The following is a 22,897-nucleotide window of genomic DNA, read 5'->3' on the forward strand; positions in this document are numbered from 1 at the left end:
CCATGTGGCAGAAATGCACCAAATTCAACAATGCACTCCCTTGGGTGCCAATTTTTACACCCGCCAAGTGTGAAGCAGATGAGATGAACGGTTCCCGAGGTACACGAAATACAGACGCACGCATTCCTGGATTTCTTGATTTCATGTGTTATTGCATTATTGTTCCTTCTCTTCATCCGGTAACCATTAGGGGTAAAAAGAAAAAAAAAAATCAATACGTGAAGGCGACAGGCAGGATTAAAGTCAGGAGCAAGGCGACAACACAGAAATTGAAAGTAAGACGTGAACGCGAGACAGACACTGTAAATGTACAGAAGGAAGGGAGGAAAGAAAGTGATGGCTAGGGGGAAAAAAGAGGGAGGAATAATATTTAGTTAGGGAGCGGGCGTGCAGGTCTGACAGCGGTGCTGACACAAGACATTCAGAAAACACTTTTCCTGCTCGCTTAGCAGATGAGAGAAAAGGAGGGAGGAGACGCAGAAGAGAAGAGAAGAGGTAGAAAAGAGAGGGAGAAGAAAGTTACAGAGAGACGAAAGCAAACCAAGTGGAGGAGAGAGCAACCACTCTCTTTTTAATACTCCTGAGTCTAATTTCTCGGCCGTTGTCCGTGTTTCCATTATTGTTGTCACTGTGATAAAACACTTTGGCCAAGTGGGTGATTGTTTTTGTTTGTTTCTTAAAGCGGCGTGTCAGTGAAGGCCACACAATTAAATTGAACCAGGAGAGCCAAGGAAGAGAGGCAGAGATAAAAAGAACAAAAGGAAAACAAGGAAGGAGGGAATGAGGAAGTGGAGGAGGAAGGTTGTATAATAGATAGATAATGCTATCAGTGTTAGCTTAGCAGAAGGATCTGAGTCAATAGAGTTTAAGATCAAAGCGGGAAGCAGGGAAGTTAATCCACTGAAGCCGTTATCTGTGCTCTCGTCAAAGCCACCATTGACAAATTAACTCCATTTACAGAAACAGTCATTTTACCTCCCATAACACAGGAGTTGTTGGTTAAACGCTGCCTCGATTGGTTAGTTTGTTTGTTAATATTGCTCGTTGGTATTCATTTAAAGTCACAGAATATCAAAAACTAACGGATCGAGGCACTTGTAGTCCAGCAGCTCGTGTGTTCTTTGAGGTAAAATTAGTGTTTTTGTGAATACAGAGTCTGGTGGCTTTGAAGAGAGCACAGATAATGGCTTCACTTAAACTTGTTTTGTTTTTCCGGTGGCTTAAATACGTTTAGCTGCAGCCCCCCCGTCCACGGCACAGAATTATCCCATTAAAGGAGAAGAAGGTTGATCCTGAGCAGAGACTGACGCAGTAAACAGCTGACAGAATTAAATGATATGGATACGAGCAAAGAAACAGAAGGGAAAACTCCCATTAAAGAAAAGACAAGTTCAAACACCTGAATTTGAAAATCAAATATGGGGAACTGGGGAAATATAACGGACAATGCAAACACATCAAACGCACTAAAACGGCATCCCTGAGTCTGTGTAAAGACATAACTGGAGGGTTTGTCAAAGAAGAGAGGTGACGGATACGAATGATGGGGAATTAAGAATACATTAAAAGGACTCCCAAAAAGTCTCCAAAAAATTAAATCCAACTCTCCGTCCGCAAATACAGTGAGATAGTTTAAAGTGGAGGGCGAAAAAAATTGGATAAAGAACGCAGACTTTGCAGAGGAGACAGAGGGAGGGAGGGAGAGGAGGAGGAGGAGGAGGAGAACAGATGGAAAGGAGTTGCCTGGGTGATTCTTGCCTTGTGAAGTGCGATGGGGAGACGATGAGGCAGAGACGGAGAGAGAGAGAGAGAGATGAAATGAATAAAGGGAGGGAGGAGGGAGGAGGAGGGAGGAGGGAGGTAAGGGTGGAAAAGGACAGGGAGGGAACGGTGTGAACGACAACAAAACAGATGAGCAGTGGCAGACAGATGGAGCAAAAAGACAGGCGACGTGCGGACAGACACTAACAAATATAATGACACATGGACGCATACGGACACACACACAGAAGCAAACATGCAGTACAGTAGCTACACACACGGATTTTTGTGAGATGCTGCCAGTTGCCCAGATGGTGTGTATTGGTAGTTGTAGTGGCAGCTTCAACACAGACGCTATTAATAGAAGGGAGTTAGTCCGTCTGAAGCCCAAACCGGGCTGCACACAGGAGCCATAAAGCCCCCGACTGTCAGCGTCTGAGCGTTCGACGGAGAGATCGACGAGATTAGAGCGAGCCAGAAAACACACACACACACACACACACACTCTCTGCACTACGGACTCTTCAACTTCTTCAAAAACAACAGAAAACGTTTTTTTTCCCCCCTGGCTAATGTTTGAAGAAGCACTGATAAATATATGAATATGATATGAAGCTGCACAGATGCGCCAGGAAATTAATGAAAAAGCTTCCGAGCCCATTTGGAGGATTTCTAATTTTATGTTTCCAGATGTATAATTAGTGATCTCGCTCCGAATGATAATACAGTTTCAATTAAGTCTTTCAAATTAGTTTGAACGGCGCGTGCGGCGACTGCTGGTGTGAAGCAGCAGTCGCTGATTAATCCTGGAATATTTCCAGTAACGCTAACTGATGATCGACGTCGCTATGGAAACACACTCGGCTCGATACAGACAAAAAAACAGAGAGAAATTATTATTTTTAAATAAGTTATTTTATGATTATTATAATTATTGTATATTTGATTTTGATTTGTCTTTTTAATCTAGTTTTTAGTTCATGTTTTATTCAACATTTTATTGTTTTTAAAGCTTTTAAATCTATTTATTGTATTTTATTGTTGTTTCATAAATATTTTATCTAGTTCTTCAATCTACTTTCTATTTCATTACTATATCCAGCTTGTTTTTACGTATAAAAGGTGCTCTACATATAAAGTTTGATTGACTGAAATAATAATGATAATAATAATAATAATAATAATAATAATATTATAATAGAGTAAAAGCCACATTAATGACTATGTGCTCCAGTGAAAACAAGATCAAATATTAACGTTTTTATCGAGGCTTTCCACTGAAATTTGAGCAGAAATTCTGTCAATATTCAGTTTTTTGGTCGTTGCCAAATAAAAACAACAACAATCCTGCTGTACTTCCCTCAAAACTTTCCGACAATCCTCGTCCATGCTGTACGTGACTCCTACTGAAGACATCCATCTATAAAAAGGCTAAATCGCTGGATTTATGTTTTATTTAACATTTTATTGTTTTTAGAGCTTTTAAATCGATTCCTTGTATTTTATTGTTGTTTCATAAATATTTTATCCAGTTCTTCAATCTACTTTCTATTTCATTACTATATCGAGCTTGTTTTTACAAAAGGTGCTCTACAAATAAAGTTTAATTGACTGAAATAATAACAAATAAATGGATTAAAAGTCACATCAATGTGCTCCAGTGAAAACAAGATCAAATATTAACATATTTAACGAGGGGTCGGGTCGTGGGGGCAGCAGCTTTAGCAGGGGACCCCAAACTTCCCTTTCCCGGGCCACATTAATCAGCTCTAACTGGGGGATCCTGAGGCGTTCCCAGGCCAGTGTGGAGATCTAATCTCTCCACCTGGTCCTGGGTCTTCCCCGAGGCCTCCTCCCAGCTGGACGTGCCTGGAACACCTCCCTAGGGAGGCGCCCAGGGTTCATCCTTACTAGATGATCCTGAACCACCTCAACTGGCTCCTTTCAACGCAAAGGAGCAGCAGCTCTACTCCGAGTTCCTCACGGATGCTGAACTTCTCCCCCTCTCTCTAAGGGAGACTCCAGACCCCCTCCTGAGGAAACACACTTCGGCTGCTTGTACCCACGACCTCGTTCTTTCGGTCCTAGATGATTAATATACAAATCATTTTGAGGGGAAGTATTCCTTTAATAGACACAGTGGATTTAGCTTATAAGGCTTTAGCTACAAAAACAAACCTTTGGTGTGTTCTTTTCATACTATTTGTTGTTTATATGAAAAATTATTTAATATAGCTCGACCTTTTCATGAACTAAATTAAAGAACTTTTGTTTCTTCCTCTAAACTCTTGCAGTTTTCAATCCTCCGCCAGAACTTTCTCCCTTAACGTTGAAAAAACAGTCTTTAGACGACCTCTGAAGGTAGTCGCTCTTATCTTGCGTCGCCTTCTCGGGAGCTGTCGATAACTCGCGCCGCCTTGAAAATGATATGCTTTTGCAGGATTGTCCTGGGACCCGAAAGTGTTGAGAAGTACAGAGATTGATTGTGTCAGTTGCTGAGAGGTTACAAAGAAAGTGAGCCAATAAGAGGGCGTCGGAGCCAGAGTCCCAGACCTGCAGCGCTAAAGAGGCATCAGTCTGAAGCTGTTACCATAACAGGCAGGAAACCACAACAAGAGAAGCTGAAGCAGCTGGAGAGAGGGTTCCTGCACGTAGTCTCTTCCACTCCAGGCGTTTAGACTTTGTTTCTGAGTGGATTTGAAGATTCTGGTTGAACATTTTCCGGATAATTTTATGTCTTATGAATACTGATGAGATCTACAAAATAAAAAGACTTAAAAACTGTATTTTTTGGCTAGTTTTCTGCGGGCTAATCATCTGGAAACGGTTGGTTTGTTTGTAGGATTTGCAGAACTGTGTAGGAACCCTGAAAGAACAGACGAGTTACTGAGGAAAGTCAGGACTGGGATCAGTTAACCTTTGTTTCAATCAAGTAAAAGAAAATACCCTGAAAGGACTGATTTTCTTAAACAGCGTCTTAGTATTTTTTAGAATAGTTTCGGTTGTTTCCTGTTTTTTTCTGTACTTTTCTTGCTAGTTGCGAGGCTCAAACTCGGATCAGTGTTGTGGGGTTGTTACTGTCTAGACCAGGGGTGTCAAACTGATCTGGTTGCAGGTTTTCATTCCAACCAATCGAAAACACACCTGGTCCAACAAATCAACTGTGTGAAGACAGTTCAGGTGGTTGAGTAAGTCGAGTCAGGTGTGTTTTTGCTTGGTTGGAATGAAAACCTGCAGCCACAGCGACCTTTTCCTGGATCAGTCTGACACCCCTGGTCTAGACGTTTTCAGCCCAGAGGAACTTTTTCCAGAAGTGGCCTTTTTGTCGTGTCCGATGTCCGGTCGACGGTGATGGCTAGAACTCATGAGCTAATGCAGCCGCCATTTTGAAAAACCCATTAGCCGTGTAAAACAGACAATACAATAACTTGTTACTTTAAAAAACATGGACAGATGGACTGACACTGAAGTCCAAGTTGGGGAACAGTAGTCGTGCAGGGGCCGGGGGAAGAAAAGAGGAAAAACTGAGAGAAAAGACGATTTCGTATCAACTTTTTTCACTATTTACTGTCTTTCTATATTGTGTTATTTTCTGTCCAAGTTCAATAAAAGTCATTTCAGGGCCCCTGCTGTATAAGGTGAGCTACCAATGTACAAAAGGGGCTCTTTGTTGCACCCCCACTGTCATGTTATCCACTCTCTCTCTCCCCTTTTTATCTCTAACTGCTGTATCTGATCATACAGGCAAAAAAACAAAGAGAAAATACATTTTTTATGTATTTTAGTGGGTTTCTGGAGGGCGCCGGTTTGAATCCCGACTCTGGCAGGATTAAGGTTTATAACATGTAGAATTAAAGATAAGATATGTTGTCATTGACAATACAGGACAAGGTACAGTACTACGAAATTAAGCGAGGAGCCGTGTTTGCGTCGCCTGTTTAAACTTGAATTTACGGACAAATGGACCGACATTGAAGTCCAGACTGACTGAGCATTTATGCGATGGTGGAAAAACAACACGATTTTGACCCTTTGTCAAAATATAAGAATCGTCTTGCTATGCCAACCACTCGGCCAGTTTGTGTAACTTCAGCGATCCTATTGGCTGTGCGAATGCAAACAGAAAAACAAAGTTCCCCAGTGGTCAGTCTGTAACCTAAATCATATCGAATTACACTCAACAGTCCTGAATAAGCAAATAAATGAATCCATCTTAATAAATACCTACAGATGTTTGAATTGAATCCAGATTATCAACAGCTAGAGAGAAATACTCCTAAAGTTAACTGATCCCTCATCTCTGGGTTGTTAACTTGTGTTATAGAGTTATAGTTACTTTCCTCACAAGATTATTAGAAACTATATGTAAGAACTCAAACGGCAGGCCATGTGACAGAGCATAAAAAAATATATATATATATATAAAGAAGCATCCACCCAGCAGCAGGTACAGCCACAAGACGCAGGAGCTAGTCAGAGGGTTAGTTAAAGGCTGCGCTCGTGCGGCCAGCAAGGTCAAAAGTTGTTTAGTGTTCAGTCTGGCTCTGTCTGGACAGTCAAACAGAGCTGGCTTTACCGGCTGCAGGTTGAAGGCCGTTGTTGTTACTGGGCGCGGCGTTACCCCCAAACACGGCATCGAAATCTACAGTCATGGCTGCGGTGGTCTGCTGCAGAGGCTGGTTCTCCAATCCTGAGGGATGCAGTTAAATGTGTCTGATTAAAAAACCCTGTTTGGGTGTTTAAGATAAGTGTTGCACTATCTGACACAGCTTTGAAAGAACTGTAGATGTACACATCAAACCGTGGTTTTTGCTTCAGTAAGGGGTTCCGACGCCTTCTGCTGAACTAATCCGATTAGATTAGGAACACGGACGTTTACGGTCTCCAGCGTGCTGCCATTGTTGTTGCTTAGTAACTTGGGATTCTGTGTAGGCCGTCGGGGAATGTCAGGCTTTTTTTTTAGAGGAGAATTAAGCCTGTGCACGAGGAAAAATCCACGGATGCACCTTTTGTTTTATTGTCTCCATCCACGTCGCCGGTGGGGGATTAGGACGTGAAGCCTTTAGAGAGCGGCGGTCTCCGCGGAGTCCACGAAACAAGAATACACCACAATGTCTCTTCTTCAGGAAACATTACAGTGATCCGTGAAGATGATATAGGATTGATGGCGATTGAACATGGCTGATATACCATTCACCATCTTATGTTAACCAGCTAGCATCTCTGGGCTTAAATGGCTTTCTGGCTGAGAGTTAAATGAGAAGATTGATTTGGAGCCTGTCTATTTGCCCCCCCCCCCCCCCCCCCCCCCCCAATAAAAAAAGCTAGAGCATGACTCTCGCAACAATGCCTCGGGTAAAGTAGGGGACAGGATGCAACTTTTAAAAGCAAGGTCTGCCGTAAAACAGTAGGAAGAAGCAATGTTTTGATGGAATAAACGTGTGAAAAGATGCTTCAATGGAGCCGCAAATCAGAGAGAGGATAAAAACTAAAAGGTTGAGTTCTAATCCGCCAAATACGATGGAGACTTAAGTCACAATAGACTAGGTTGAGTATTATTATATTCTATGTTTTCCTTTACATACATCAAAACATTTCCACCATAAATTGGTGCATAAAAATCCACCCAAATGCAGGATGGGAAATGTTTGACACTCAAAAGTCTTGGCTCTTTCCCTTTGCATCCTGTCTTTGTGCTAAGCTAGGCTAACCGGCCGCTGGCTGTAGCCTCATACGACTTATCGATCATATCAATCTTCTCATCAAACTATTCCTTTTAAAACAGTTTAAAAATACTTTCTCCACTCTCCTGCCAGACCGGAGCCTTCATTAGGGTTTCTGTCGTTCGTAGCCCGGGGCGTTTACTGGCGCGAGCGTCTTTGTGTTTGTTTTTGATGAAGACACAGGGGATCGTTATCTCAGCTACGGTGTCAGAGAGCCGCGGATCGAGTACAGGGGCTGATATTAGAGTTAAGAAGTGGCACCGCCTCTAAAGTCTGGCCAAACTCTTGATAAATGACTCCAGTTTAATCCGCTGTCATAAAGCCTGTAATACTCGGCTCCAACAGTGCTTCCACATGCATCTTTGTGCTACTTTTAGAGTTGAGCTGAAATGTCAACTTTTTATTTCAGAAACAGACGGGGGAGGGGAGGGGGGGAAGGGGGGGTAGACTGCACAGCAAAGCTCATATGTGAAAGTCAGTGTCGCTGCTCAGCATTTCTGCCGCAGACACATTTCCCCCACACCGACAAAAACGAGAAAAACAAGGAGAGGGAGTGGTCGTACCTCGCCTGACATTTCCTCAACCTGCTTTATTCGAGCTGCTCACATGGTAACGGGATTCATTATGGCACAAACGCTGCGAGTATTTACAACGTAAACACCTGCGGCCCCCGAATCTCGTTTAACTCGGGATGAGTCATGCAACATTAGTTTCTGAGGAAAAGGGAGGGAATGATGATGGGTGGATGGATGGTTTACATAAAAAGACAAATGAATGGCTCGACAGATGGATGGGCAGACACGTGAATGACTGGCCAGAGGGAGAATATCCACCGAATGCCAGACTTTCTCCTAATTGATCTGTCTGTGTGTGTGTGTGTGTGTGTGTGTGTGTGTGTGTGTGTGTGTGTGTGTGTGTGTGTGTGTGTGTGTGTAGGTTGGTGTCTGTCGTATTTGCATTAATGCAGGTGTGCGTTTGTGCAGGTTTCGCTATGTGTGTGTGTGTGTGTGTGTGTGTGTGTGTGTGTGTGTGTGTGTGTGTGTGTGGGTACCGTACCTCCCCAGGCACTGTTGGCGGTGGAGATTGAAGGATTGCTCTGCACAGCGGGGATGAAGGCCGGCTGAAGATCAAACAGGTCACTGTTCAGATTGGGCACACTGAGGAGCGAGAGAGAGAGAGAGAGAGAGAGAGAGAGAGAGAGAGAGAGAGAGAGAGAGAGAGAGAGAGAGAGAGAGAGAGAGAGAGAGAGAGAGAGAGAGAGAGAGAGAGAGAGAGAGAGCGATGGAGCAAGAGAGAGAGAGAAAAAGAGAGAGAGAGCGCGATGGAGCAAGAGAGAGAGCGAGAACGATGGAGCAAGAGAGAGAGAGCGATGGAGCAAGAGAGAGAGAGAAAAAGAGAGAGAGCGATGGAGCAAGAGAGAGAGAAAGAGAGAGAGAGAGAGAGAGCACAATGGAGCAAGAGAGAGAGAGAGAGAGAGAGAGAGCGATGGAGCAAGAGAGAAAGAGAGAGAGAGAGAGAGAGAGAGAGAGAAAGAGAGAGAGATGGAGCAAGAGAGAGAGAGAGAGAGAGAGAGAGAGAGAAAGAGAGAGCGATTGAGCGAGAGAGAGAGAGAGAGAGAGAGAGCATTGAGCAAGAGAGAGAGAGAGCGCGATGGAGCAAGAGAGAGAGAGCGAGAGAGAGAGAGAGAGAGAGAGAGAGAGAGAGAGAGAGAGAGAGAGAGAGAGAGAGAGAGGAGAAAATGAGAGAGGCGGAAGAAGGAGAAAGACAAAAGTGGTGGGACAGAAAAAAAGGAAAAGAGAAGAGGAGAAGAGGAGAATGATGGACAGATATGAAAAGAAAATCAAGTGAAACAGTAGAGAGACAGATGGAGACGGCATTAATATTTAATCAATCCCGCATAAATAGCTAAAGTCACCACTAAAAACGTTCCTTTTGTCAAAGATAAAGATTAATCCCGGCTCTCCGAAGGGCTGTAAAAACTCCAACGGGCCAATAAAACAGTTAGCAGCAGTAAATTCAGGGCGTGCAACGTTGGGTATAAATTCCCGACTGATTATCGAGAACAAATCCTCTTCCTGCGGCTTTGTTACAGCTGGAATCAGTCGGGCTGTGACACATGGGTTTGTTTTGTTGGGGGAAGAAAACCTAAAACAGCCCGCGGGGTTTTTCTCTAAAAAAAGTGATAAAAAAAGGTCTGTTGGTATTGTTTTAAGCACTCCTGCTGGACCACAGTGGAAATCAGTGAGGATCTCATGTCATGAAGTCACATTTGAATGCGCAATCTGCAAAACTGCAATCCTGCCTATTCTTCAACCCATCCATTAGTCATAGTGGAGAGCATATTTTCTTTGTTATGTATATTTTTTTGCGGTGGGATCGCTGCGTATTTACACTCTGCTGCAATCCGCGGCAGCGTGACGAAGCACCGAGCGTCTGATCGTAAAAATGTTTAACTCCGGGTCAAACGCTGCGTTCAATCAATCAATCAATCAATCAATACTTAATTTGTTAGGGACAGTGCACATTAGTGAACAACGATAACGTATCACTGTAAAAGTGTCGGATTATAGGCAAAGATGCTAATTTGCATCCGTAGTCCCTGCCGCTGTCACTTTAATATCAGTGTGATGATGATTTAGCTGCTGGGAGCAAATATGTCAGGTGCTTATTATTAGCATATTTTCTTTGTTCTGTATATTTTTTTGCAGTGGGATCGCTGCGTTTTTACACTCTGCTGCAATTCGTGGCAGCGTGACGAAGCGCCGAGCGTCTAATCGTAAAAATGTTTGACTCAGGGTCAAACGCTGCGTTCGTCACTGTCACTTCAATATCAGTGTGATGATGATTTAGCTACTGGGAGCAAATATTTCAGGTGCTTTCCGGTTCAGCTAGGGGATATGGGGGCCAAGACTTCCTCTGCAGAGCGGCGGTACGGTCCGATTAGCAGCTACAGAGCGGAGTTCAAAGACGACTTCTCTATAAACAGATATTTGCATATAAACGCAGATGAATAAAAACATGAAGCTGATGAAGAGCTAAACCGTCCTCAGATGATAGCGGACGGGTTCCCAGACTGCATTTGGGCCGATACGCCTTTTTTCCCCTCTGCATGGAGTGTTTACCTGCATGTAACCAAAGCCTGCTCAAACATGATTGGTCAATACCACTCGGGCCACAAACGGACACCTGACCGGACACATCTTTTCGCGTCGCCTTCATACGCAAAATCTATTTATAGAGATTACTTACTCAGCTGTCCAATCACAGTGGAGGAGGTGTGTGTGTGTGTGTGTGTGTGTGTGTGTGTGTGTGTGTGTGTGTGTGTGTGTACCTGTTGGCAGACAGCGCCGAGGTGAACAACTCCGGGGTTTGCGTGATGTGGTTGTTGTTGGCGCTGCCTATCGACTGGCTGCTCGGGGAGGCAGAGGGTGGAGTCTGCATGCCCATCTCCTTCAGGCGCTGATCCTGGAGGACACGCACACACAACAGACAGAAAAACGCCACAATGTGATCAGGAGAACAATGGCTTGACGGGCATTTCCCCCCCATGGGTTTTTTTTCCCAGTAAACCAAAATCCTTGGAAGAGACAAACACATTCTCTTGCATGTGCTTTCACCCTTTACGTTGTGTACGATGGCAAATGCATGCAGCTGTCCTCCTGTAACCTCTTGTGTTGTCGAGCATCTTGTTGCAAACATGCCCAGTGTTGAGTCATTATGAGCAAAAGCACAATGGGAGACATTGAAATGCGCATCCTTTGGTGATATTCAGATTCCTCTTGGCTTTAGATTTAATACTTAAAGCCAGGCCTGCACCCAAGTTGAATTTCTAACAGAGGTTTACTGCTTGTTCTTTTCCTGCCAAGGAGTCGTGGTGGTGTGGGATTCAGCATACACATCATATACTGTATAATGACAGACGATTAGGTTAAAGTACCTTCAAACTAATTATATTGGTGTCTAGTGACAAAGGAAAGCTCTCAAGCACTGTTTTGTGGCGGGGCTGAACGCCTCTCACACCGTATCTGACCCTGCGCTGCTGAGACCAGGTGCAGCTGAAACTGCACACTGTTGTTCTCTCCGGTGACAGATGTGCAAACACAAGCAAAGTCCAGCCGACGATAAAGCTAAACTGAAACAATGTCGAGAAAAAAAGCCATCGGTTTTGAATTTTGCCCCTTTTTCCACTCCCAAGTGGATTCATGTTGCTTAAGTAAAAATCAATCAATCGTCAAGAGTGCTCTCGTGTCAGAAACCCACCTGGATAACACAGAAAAACTCATTTTAAAGTGAATTTATCTGCTGATCGAACCTTTGAAGGTGCGACACATCTCCCTGCCTCCCCCAGACTTTCAATTCTTGCATGAATTTGAACGTTTTTTGCTTCGGGGTCAGTTTGATACACGCTGGTGACAGCAGGGAAATCTCACTTCCAACAACTTCCAATCGCTTTGGAGCTTCAGATGAGGCTGTATCACAACTCAGTTTAAAAGAGCCACATGATGCTCAGGTTCCAGGTTCATACTTGTGTTTTGGGTTTCTACTTGAACATGTTTACAGGCTTTAAAGTTCAAAAACACATTATTTTTCTCCTCTGGTCTGTCTGAATATCCCTGTATTCACCCTCGCTCCGTTTTAGCGCCTGTCTCTTTAAGACCCCCTCCTTAAAGAGACCAGTCTGCTCTGATTGGTCAGCGTTTCCCATCCGCTCTATCTGTGTCTCTGCATTTTCACAGCCAAGGAATGAATGTAGCGGCACTTTCTACCAATATATCGTATAGTTGTGACATCACAACAAAACAGGAAGTCTGAAAGGCTCGTTTAACACTTTGAACTCTACAACAGAAACAGTGTTTTTGTTTTTGTGATGTCATGCTTCATATACCTTAAATCTCCACAGCTTGAGGTTCTGCAAATCATTAAACTATAATAATTAATAAAAGTACTGAAATCTTATGAATAATCAGCACATTTTTGAATGAATGAATGAATGCTTAAAAAGTGAGAACCTTAGTGTTTGTCATGCCCCTCTTCTTCCCTGTACCTTGTAAACACCATCCGTTTGTACTGTTGTTTGAATTTGCTCATGGTTGGACATTGTCTGAGCTCCTCCGCCAGTCTGTTCCACAGTTTCACTCCACATATTGAAATGCACTAAATAAACTCACAAAACATATCGATCCAAAAGATTTTTTTAAATGTAACATAATGTAACGTGTACAGAACATTTGTTTACACTAACACTAAGTTATTTGAACTATGTTAATTTCTTACATTTTTGAGATATGCTCATTCTTATGGAGTGTTCTGGGGTTTTGTTATAGTTTCATCTGCAACTGAAACTGAGGTTTTGTACTGGACGTCAGGTGACATGATGACGTCATCGCATATGTGCAACGTGACGATGAGAGACAGACGCCTTCAGTGCTGCTGCGGAAAGAACGAACGCTCTAGACATTATACTTTACACAGGGTCATGTATACAGTAGCCGTTAGGGGTTAATATCCTTTTTGCATGGGACGTCACACAGCGTGATGACATCATCAAGAGTGTACGAAAGGTTAAATGCTGCAGCTGTTATGGTTTTTAGCAGCGGCCTGTTTCTAAAAGGTTAAAGTCACAGCGTGTGAAGACAGGTTGTGTGAATCTCTCTGCGGCAGGAGCGTTTTGATACTTTATAAAGCACCTAAACCTGCTTTCATTCATTCATTCATTCATTCATCTTCAACTGCTTATCCCGGGGTCGGGGGGGGCTGGAGCCGATCCCAGCTGACATCGGGCGTGAGGCGGGGTCCACCCTGGACAGGATGCCATTCTATCGCAGGTCACGTATGTCAGAGAAAATACATCTCCCTTTTACAGTACAGGACCTTTAACACCGTGTGAAATGACAGTACGTGAAAACACAAATCAAATGCATTAAATCTATTTTTAAGTAACCCTTCACGTCCTGTCTGCACAAGCCCACAAGTGACGACACTCAATTTTATTGCTTTATTGATCGATTTGATCATTCTTGCCCTTTTTATTGCTTATTTCCTCCTCCTGCCATCTGCTGATATTTCCAGCTGGATCTTATTACTTTGGCCGCTGCGGTGACCTAATTCCTCCACAGGGATCGATAGCGTGCGTGTCTTTAACATGTACTGGGAAATGAAAACTGTATCTGAATATGTACTGTGTGTTAGACAAGGTGGGTGTAGTTTTTTAAAGTATGGACGGCCACAGAGGGAAATGTCCAAGCTGCTTCTCACGTTCGCTTTCTCCCTTTTCCTTATGAAACGGAAATGATCCAAGTGACTTTTCGACGTCTTCCACCTTGAAAAGAATTTGCGTTAATAAACAGAATTTCCTGTTGTACCAGCCTCAGCCGGGCCCCGAGTCCTCTTCATCATTTATATTCCTGACAGCGCGGCGAGGAACAAATGGGAACTGATGTTATTGTTTGGGTTAAGGCCCCAGCTGGACAGTAGCTGAGTGTGTACGTGTGTGTTGAGTCCATATGGACGCCAGAGCGCGCAGACAGCTGGACTGGAGTATTTGGACGACCCCTTCTCACCCCCGGCTGGCTCTCTCTCTCTCTCTCTCTCTCTCTCTCACTCCGTTTCTTACTCTGTTATGTTCTCACTCACTTTATCTTCCCTCTCCTTTCAAGCTAAACCCAGAGGTAATCAGTGGACCTTGGCAGGAACAGGGCAACCAAGGGCACAGAGTAAACAGAACACTAGAATCCAATCAATCGCTCGCACAAACAAACGCACCGAGACACACTGGCAGCAGCGCACACTGCGCCCTAATCTGCCAGGTTGTACACATGCTTCACACACACACACAAGCGGATCAACAAAACTCACAGATACTGGCAACACGACCAAACACACTGTATCGTCTCTGCCAGGATGTGAGCATGCTTAACATGCACGCACGCACACACACGCCCACGCTGAGCCCGTTTTGTAGCTCCACTGCTTTTACTCAATTACAGTTTCGCTGTGAGGCGGGAGGGGGGGGGGGACTCCCAGGGCTAGAGTGAGAAATGCCAACGCATTTTACACTTGACTTTTCTATTGCTAAGCCCTGCCACTGAGACCTTCGGCCTATATCCTCAACTGGAGTTCAGGACTCAGCAAGCGGCAGAGCTTGATGGGCGATCTATCAGCGGTCCTCAGCAACAGGGTTAGGGCTGTATATTCATTTTTGGAACTATTTTTTGTCAGGGCTCGAGTGTTATGTGCTGTAGTTGCGGCAGATTTGAAGTATATTGTGGCTCTGCTAGCACACTCACAACTTCTTCCTTATTTTATCTTCTTTTAACTACTACAGTGGTTCTGCCCCCCTGACCTTACCTTGTTCCTAGAAGTAGGCCGGATCTTTGGATGCTCTGTCAGGATGTTTTTTGATTAAATGTTCCTGTAACCGTGAGAGTTTCATGGCCTCATTCGAGAAAACATGATCGCAGAGCAGGCACACAGGTAAAGTAGTGAAGGAATAGATCTGTTTAATGTAACGGGCATTGTACTGTCGGCACTTTTGCTTGCTTTCCGCTATGTTTGATTGTCATGCGTATTGTAAAGTTGAATACGTCACAGTGAATTTTGTAGCCTACATTTTTAATTGGTTATTGAACTGTTAACCCGCAAACTTGGGTTACGTTTGTCGGCGTGACTATAGAGATCATGACGAAAGAGATCATGACGATAGCTGACGTAGCGTGAGTCCGGGTGTGTGCAGGACCGTACTGTGCTGTATGACCACTGTTACACTGAGCATAGATGGACAGTCAAATGTAGCTGAGACAGTGGAGGGGTTAGAAACCCATAAATGGCCGCCCCTGTTGAGAAACCCACATTGTACGTGGTGTTAAAGACCCCATTTATACAAGGTCTTAACATGTGAATTCAGTCTGGATAGCTTATCTGAATATAGAACGAATACATGTTAAAGGGGTAGTGCGCTGATTTTACACATTCAAGTCCATTTACATGTGTTGGGGAGCTGCTGATAAAAAAAGTTATATAAAGTCTTTTGATCCTCCAGAGGGAGCTGTGTGAAATCTGATACATCTGAAAAAAGTGACATTGATATTAAGAAGCCCCCGTAGTAAGGTAAGGATAACAGATCCAATACGGATCACACGTTAATAGCAGCTGTAAACATGGTCGAAATCTAAAAGGCATCCCTCATTAATGCTGCAAGCAGCTTGACTCAGAGACTGGACTTTCTGCTGCTGAAACACTGAGTCAAGTCCCCTGATTCAGAAAAATAAAAATGTAAAAGTTGTTACCTTAAGAGCCTGCAGTCTGGCCTGTTCCTCCTCCAGGGCCTGCTGCTTCTCCTTCTCGTCCATGCGGCTGAAGGACATGCCAGTGGTGGAGAGAGATGAGACGGCGCTGGACAGGGTGGACGCTCTGCAAAAGACACAGGACAAAGGATTTCTGACTGATCTTGAGATAAATTTAGGCCACTTCTCATTTCTTGTACCCCTCCCCCTTACGCCTTGAAACAGAGTTACAACGGGTGATCGAACGTGATACATCATTGCGTACAACTTTACGCAAGCGGATGCGACGTGTTTTTGCTGAAGATTCAACGCGCTGTCCTGAGCTGTTATAGCTTGCAGTGGGTATCGGCCTCCTTTTGCGCGTGTCTGCAGCAAAGCGAAGACTTTGAAAATGAAAACATCTTAAACGCCTGAAGTGCTGATGGACCACTTCATGGTACTGTATGTAGTATATACCTTTTGTTGTGTGCGTAGCTAAACAACATTCTGACTAACACGTGTAATTAGTTTTTATATAAAAATAATCAGTATTTTATAGCCCTCTGTTTGGAGTGTGGGTCTGGCAAATCTCCATTTGGAGAGCCATCTTGAGCAACTGAGACACCCCTACCCCTACACGTGAACGCGCAAGACCGAGGGGTAGGGTTAAGGCGTAGGGGCAAGGGGTGAAATGAGATTGAGCCCAAGTGTGTGTGTTCTTTAGAGAACAGCAAGAGGCTATAAGAGATGCTGTCTACTTGACACATCTTGACTACAAGTTCAAGTTCTAGGGCAAAGCAGTTTAAAGCTTTATTTGGGTCTTAGGCAGCCGTTGTCTTCTCATGTGTCTTTAAAGGGTTTGATATGTTTTGAGACAGTAAAGACATTAAAGACATCTACCTGGTGTCTGCATTCAATTCCTTGGTCTTCTTGCCCTCCAGAGAGGCCAGGTGCTGCTCCAAAGCCTCCAGGAGGCTGCTGGGGGCCTGGGAGAGCGAGAGAGAGAGGGATACATATGAGACAAGAGAAAGAAATTCATTAATCAACTTTACTTTCTCTCTCATATGCACAAAGAAAGACCTGCCTCCACACACACACACACACACACACGCACGCACGCACGCACGCACGCACGCACGCACGCACGCACGCAAGCACCCAGAGTTAGTTGGTCTCACAGGAAGGTAACAGAGTGCATCAGGCTCCAGGAATAGCCATGGCAACATGCAGCAAACACTCACACTGTTAGCGGGAGACTCAAGAGAGAGGGAGAGAGAGAGAGAGAGAACAAAGGAGGAGGTTGAAAAAACAAAGAGCGAGGAAAAAGGTGGAGAGCGGAGGAGAGGTTGCACCACTTCACATGAGCAGAGTGCAATAGTTTCTGTTTCTCTCTTTCCTTTTTTTTTTTCACTCGGCGTGCCGTAGCTGGGTTTTGCCTCTTTGTCTCGCCCGCACTGTGAATCCGTTTCATATTTGCAGAACGAGCGCCAGGATGCACTCGGTCGCCTTGACTCGCCCGTATGTCTCTGCTCTAGTTTAACTGAATCTCTGCACATTCGTTCCACGTGGGGATTGAGATTAAACTCCAATCTTTTTTTACCTTTTCTTAATTACTTGTCCAGAAAAACGAGCGAGCAAAACTGCTCTTTGTCGTAAGATGGCAAAAGGCATCTGCATTAAATTTGAACCCGACCGCTCTGGACTGCAACTCAGTGATCGGGTTACTTTGGGGATCGTTGCTACGCTACAACAGAAAACGCAATTCAGCTGCAAATTCAAGTTCAGCTCCAATTGTTCCCGTTGCACAACACGATGTCTTCAGTGCCTCGTTAACGCTCAAAAACCACAGGAAGCGGGAGGGCAAAAGTGAGCGAGACAGCTGCATTATTAAATGTACAATCAGTGGTTTTGTTACACACACATCTTCATCTCAACACGCAGGGTAAGGAATAGTTTGGCTCCCTTTCGGCTGAGGAGAGAGGAGAGGAAATTCTTCCACTGAGAAAATATGACAACGTCATGTCTGCCTCTCCATCCACAAGAATGCAAAGTGTGCTGTCAGTAGGGCTGAAGACATGCACACACACACACACACACACACACACACATTTGGGAGTGTTTTGGCTTCTGAGTCCTTTGCGGCCGGCTAGACGGAGGGTTTTTGCCAAACTGTTGCCTGGTTGTTAAAGAAACAGAGACGTGCAGAAGAGAAAGAGACCATCTTTAACTGTCGGTGGGTCTGAATAGCTGAAAAGAGGACCTTGTGTTTGCCCAGTCAATATTAGCTCGCACACACACACACACACACACACACACAGACAGACAGACACACACACACACAGACACTAAGCAGAGTCTCTGTCTCAGAAGAGTATTAGGGACAAGCATAAAGGGAAAGAAAATTAAAGTAAATTAAGTCAAAATGTCGAGAATAAAGCAAAAATTTCGAGAAAGTCAAAATGTTGAAATACCAGACTTTGTTCTAAACCTTGAAAATAAAGTTGAAACATCAAAGTAAAGTCAAAATGTTGAACTAAAATCTCAAGAATAAAGTTTAAATGTCGTGAAAAAAAGTAAAGATCTTGAAAATAACGACGAAACATCAGGAATAAAGTAGAAAATTCTCAACATTTGCACTCAAAATACTACTTCAAAGATCATTCTCCTCCCATTATCCTTGAAATGCTTGACCCTAATACTCCGCTGCAGTCCGTCCATCTCTCGACTGCCTTCCTTTGAGCGTTTAGTGAGTGTCCCCGTTACCTAAAGACGTTTAGTGACAGCTCTACGTTTGTGAGGCAGGGAGACGCCGGGAAAAAAAAGTCATCCCTGAAAAATACAAACAAGAAAAGAGAGAATCCCCCTTTTCTTCTCTCTCTCAGTGACTACGCGGTAATGCTCGGGTCATTCACTGTTAAAGAACTTCCGCCATGCATGTTGAAGCGATGATGCTGTGCATGACAAACACGGAATAAACACCGTCTAAGGAGGAGGGTGGAATTTAAATGAGCGAGTCGAAACCCGGTGCAGGGATTCTTTCATGCAGATGTCGACGGAGGGCTGAAGCCTCATTTTCTATTCATGAGGTTTCATGGCCTTTTGCTTGCCGTGCCAGAGCTCTGTGTGTGCAATTTGGTGTGTGTGTGTGTGTGTGTGTGTGTGAGAGAGCTACAAGCAAAACACCTGCGGCCGACACACACATATTGTACTCAACACCGTATCGCTCCACACAGGGAAGAAAGGCATGCCTACGAGTGTATGAGGTGTAGGTGTGCATGAGCGCACACACACACATACATACACATACACGTGCATACAGGGTGTTCATGCAGGGGGGGTAAGCAGGTTGGAGGGGGTAAGCAGTACAGTATGCAACCCACCACCTACAATGTATGATCCTTTTGTTTTCTGCGACAGACGAGGAAGAAGAAGGAAGAAAAAAAAAAGTCTATTTATCGACCACGGCTAACTTTGCAATTGCACTATGAGTTCAACACCCACACAGTCAAATCAACATGACGTTGCCCTCCAGGTTTACAGGCTGTAATGATTTTTTTTAGTAACGCAAGACCAAGGTCACATTTAACCGAGGCCGTAAAAAGTTACAGTTGGATCCGTGTGTGGAGATTTCTTTAGGCAGAAAAGCTCCAAAGTTCCAACTCTTCGATGTAAGTAAGTGCCCGTAGAGGACCCGTAGTTATCAAACCCGAGGACTTAATCAGGGCTGCAACTGATGATTATTTCATTATTAAATTGGTCAGCCATTAGTAGGGATTCCTGATTTTGATAACTAAACTCAGTGAAGGACTGGCCACTGTTCATTGGTCCGAAAATATCCCAGTGGACCGAAAGCCCATTTGTCTGAAAGCCTGTTACCCCGAAAGCAAACATGCAAACAGAAGCACGTGGCTCTCATTATGCAGAATAACGTCATGGGACCTTCCTACGATGGCGAAGGCATGACCTGCCCTAATCTGCCTCGGATTGGCTGATACTTGTTGCCTTTGTTGATCGGCTTGGTTCGGTTTTGGCATGAGGAGTGAGATTGCTTAAGGTTATAGGGAAAGAATATTGAGGTTAGCGAATCGGATCGCCATCGTGCTGCATAATAATTAGCCATGTGCTTCTGTTTGGGAGAGCGCCGTTGAGCAGTGTTGTTTTTGGGATAACAAACTCTTGGACAAATGGGCTTTCAGTCCAACGGGACATATTCTGGATCATTGGGGCTTCAGGATTTTGAGTCGTCAGAACAATCGCAAGGCACCAACTCCGGATATTTATTTCTTTTAGGCTAAAAAATTAAGTCGCCGGCCACTGCGGCTGAAGCACAGCAGAGGCGACCACGAAAAAAAGGTGCACATGTATTTGGTCGCTCTAAGACGTTAACGTAGGGGTTTATTTTCTTACTTTTAGCTACTGTGGCTAAATGCTGGGGCTGTAGCTACTGTGAGGATTTACTGTGTGCAATGTTTCTCTTCCCCTTCTACTACGTCAGCTATCGAGCTCAATGACACCCAAGACGATTGTGATCGGTTTAATGAAATACAAAACAAGTCAGAGTCTGGTTCACTACTAAGACCTTGTTCTGCATAGGTTCACTGAGACGTTTACGTGTATCTCCGGATAAACATAATTCCAGTTTAATACGTATCAAAAAACGTAATTTAATTGTCAAAACTTTGAGAATCTTCACTTTGCAATGATAGAAAACAAAAAAAAGAAAACTTTCCCCTGTTTCACTTCATTGTAAACTGAATATCTTCGAGTTTTGGAAGCTGGTTGAACAGAACAAGACGTTTCGCCTCAGGAGATTGTATTGACATAATATAGGTCCAACGCTAATCTATCAATAAAGACAATAATCACCAGATTTACGGATAATGAAAACAATGATAGTTACAGCCTTATGGTTGATTCATGCTCGGCCCGTTGAATAATCCACCAGGGATTTCAACACTAAACCTGATAAATCCACATGTGACAGTTCATAGTATTAATCTGAATCTCTGCTGTGTAACAGCTAAACCAGGGATATCGATTGTGTCTCTTGAGTCCTCCCACGAACCATTAGGAGGGTAAAAAAATGCTTGAAGTGATTCCTCCGAATTCACATTAATATCAAAAGGCAGCGGTATCCTTGATGATTAAAAAAAAAATCATGTAGTCTATTGCCTCGCAGCGATCTTGTTTTTCAAACCCCTCGCTGCTGCAATTATCATTATTTTTTGCAGATCCAAGGCCTACGCTTATTGTTTGTATTGTTGCTCGGGGTTTCAAACCCACGTGATGAAACCTGCAGGAGGCCTGCCGATGGCGCAGTGTTTGAGCAGGACCAACTTAACACACCCCAGCCTGTTGTTGGATCTATAATGAGCGTTTAGAAAAGCGAAAGCAGGGAATCAATCAAACCAGAGGGGAGTTGACCGGACTAAGGTCGGGTTAGACTGTTAGAAATCAAAAATGAGCGGTTGGAGAGTGAAGAAGAGCAGGTGAGTGGACGTTTGGGAAGAGGGGGAACACAGGTATATGTGGGGGTGAAACGAGGCGAGAGCACAGAGGGAACTAGGATGAAACCACACGTAGAGTTGAAGGAAAAGCCAGATTTCAAAAGAGGTAGGAAAGCAAGAAAAGGAGCGAGAATCGGGAAAAGAGAGAGAGAGAGAAGAGGAAGTGGAAGGTGAAATGTACACTGACCTGTGAGAGATCTGGGATGTCACCCTGATCTATTCCAACTTGCTGTCGTCAAAAAACAAACAAATCGAGAAAATAACAAAAGGGAGAAAGGTGGGTGGGATAAAATGGAGAAGGAAAAAAATAAAGAGAAGAGCGGGGGATCCAAATAAGATGAGAAAAAGAAAAAAAAACAGGGGAATCATTACTTCATGCAGTGGCAGTGTCAACATAAACGACAACAGAAATAAACAAGGAAAAGTTTGGGACATCTGGATTGGCTGCTGACTCCAGCCAATCCGCACAGTGAATGACCGTGATGACGGGACAGTGATAAACATGTCTGACCAATGAGGGAGAGTGGGCAGCATGGCGGCTGATGATGTCACACAACACTGAACACATTTATAGAAAAAAAACGACAGCTACGCCAGAAAACCGTTTCCAGGACGACTCAGACAGGAAACATTTGCGGGACTTTTTCGGGACACAGATAAAGAACATTGAGTCCTGGACGTTTAAAACATGACCTTGGTTGTTGAACACACCTTCATCGTCGGCATAACATATAAATAACGATGGATAAAGGTGCACTCCCACTTCTTTATAGATGCCATTCTGGTATCTAGTCTTCAAGGTTTGTTTTAAATGTTCATTAAGTGCATAACGATATCTCAAAATGGGCAAACTTAATATTAGAAGCATCTTTTTTTATCCAAAAGCAACAACCCAGATGAGTCCAGGTCAAAGTTTCGGATCTTTAGCCGGCCATTAGAGAAGATGTACTTAAGGGTGCAGGAAGAAAATGTAAAATGTAAAGAAGACGTTTAAATTATGGAAAATTGGGATCATTAGAACCTGACATTGAATCCTTCTTATTAACGTATCGGACTGCCGGGGTGTATTGCCGGTAAAAAGACACCACTGCTGTGTCTCAATTCGGATACATCCCTTAGTACACTAACTTTGTGTAAACATGTTCCTGTGGTGTGTGAATTTAGACATTTAGTGTCGTCTCGTCGATCCCAACATCGCGGCATTATCGTCTCTTGTCGTCTCTTGTCGTCGCCAAAGTATCTGCCGGCTTTTTTTCTTACTTCGATGTTATCATAAATGATCGTGCTTTTATTGTTTCCCGCTTCACGTGTCGTGGAGATTACGCCGATGCTTAATCTCTATGAACTGTTTTCGCATTTAAAAACATGTAGAATCTGTAGGCAACAGGATAAGATTTTGATAGCAGACTAGTTTCTATTTAGTATTTAGTTCTATTTTTAGTATTATGTCGCCGAACGCATTGGTCTTCATGCAATCACGGAACCCATCGGCTGTTGTCTGACAAGTATTTAGCTTATTGTTATTATTTATCTGCATTCATATGCAGATATATGTTCATAGCGCTTAACTCCAACTCCATTCTTGCATCTCGAGTTGCTAATCGGACCGTTAACAATACACGGCAATCGGAAGTCTTGGCCCAGC

At 43.8% G+C, this 22,897-nt stretch overlaps 1 protein-coding gene across 4 annotated transcripts in view; it reads right to left on the reverse strand.

The window, feature by feature from the left end:
* The window catches only part of LOC310964004 (phosphatidylinositol-binding clathrin assembly protein), a 99,130-nt gene that overhangs the window by 23,345 nt on the left and 52,888 nt on the right, over nucleotides 1–22,897 (reverse strand). For 3 of the 4 annotated variants that reach the window (XM_083936963.1, XM_083936964.1, XM_083936962.1), the window contains exons 8-13: nucleotides 21,440–21,481; nucleotides 16,646–16,731; nucleotides 15,770–15,893; nucleotides 10,816–10,949; nucleotides 8,541–8,641; nucleotides 6,338–6,451 (exon numbers count right to left, since the gene is read on the reverse strand). In XM_083936963.1, coding sequence (XP_083793089.1) covers nucleotides 6,338–6,451; nucleotides 8,541–8,641; nucleotides 10,816–10,949; nucleotides 15,770–15,893; nucleotides 16,646–16,731; nucleotides 21,440–21,481 — 601 coding nt within the window. The remainder of the gene's footprint in view (nucleotides 1–6,337; nucleotides 6,452–8,540; nucleotides 8,642–10,815; nucleotides 10,950–15,769; nucleotides 15,894–16,645; nucleotides 16,732–21,439; nucleotides 21,482–22,897) is intronic. The other variant, XM_083936965.1, reaches the window with a different exon arrangement.

The sequence above is a fragment of the Echiichthys vipera genome, assembly GCF_963691815.1.
Source record: "Echiichthys vipera genome assembly, chromosome: 22".
In the NCBI taxonomy this organism is placed as follows: domain Eukaryota; kingdom Metazoa; phylum Chordata; class Actinopteri; order Perciformes; family Trachinidae; genus Echiichthys; species Echiichthys vipera.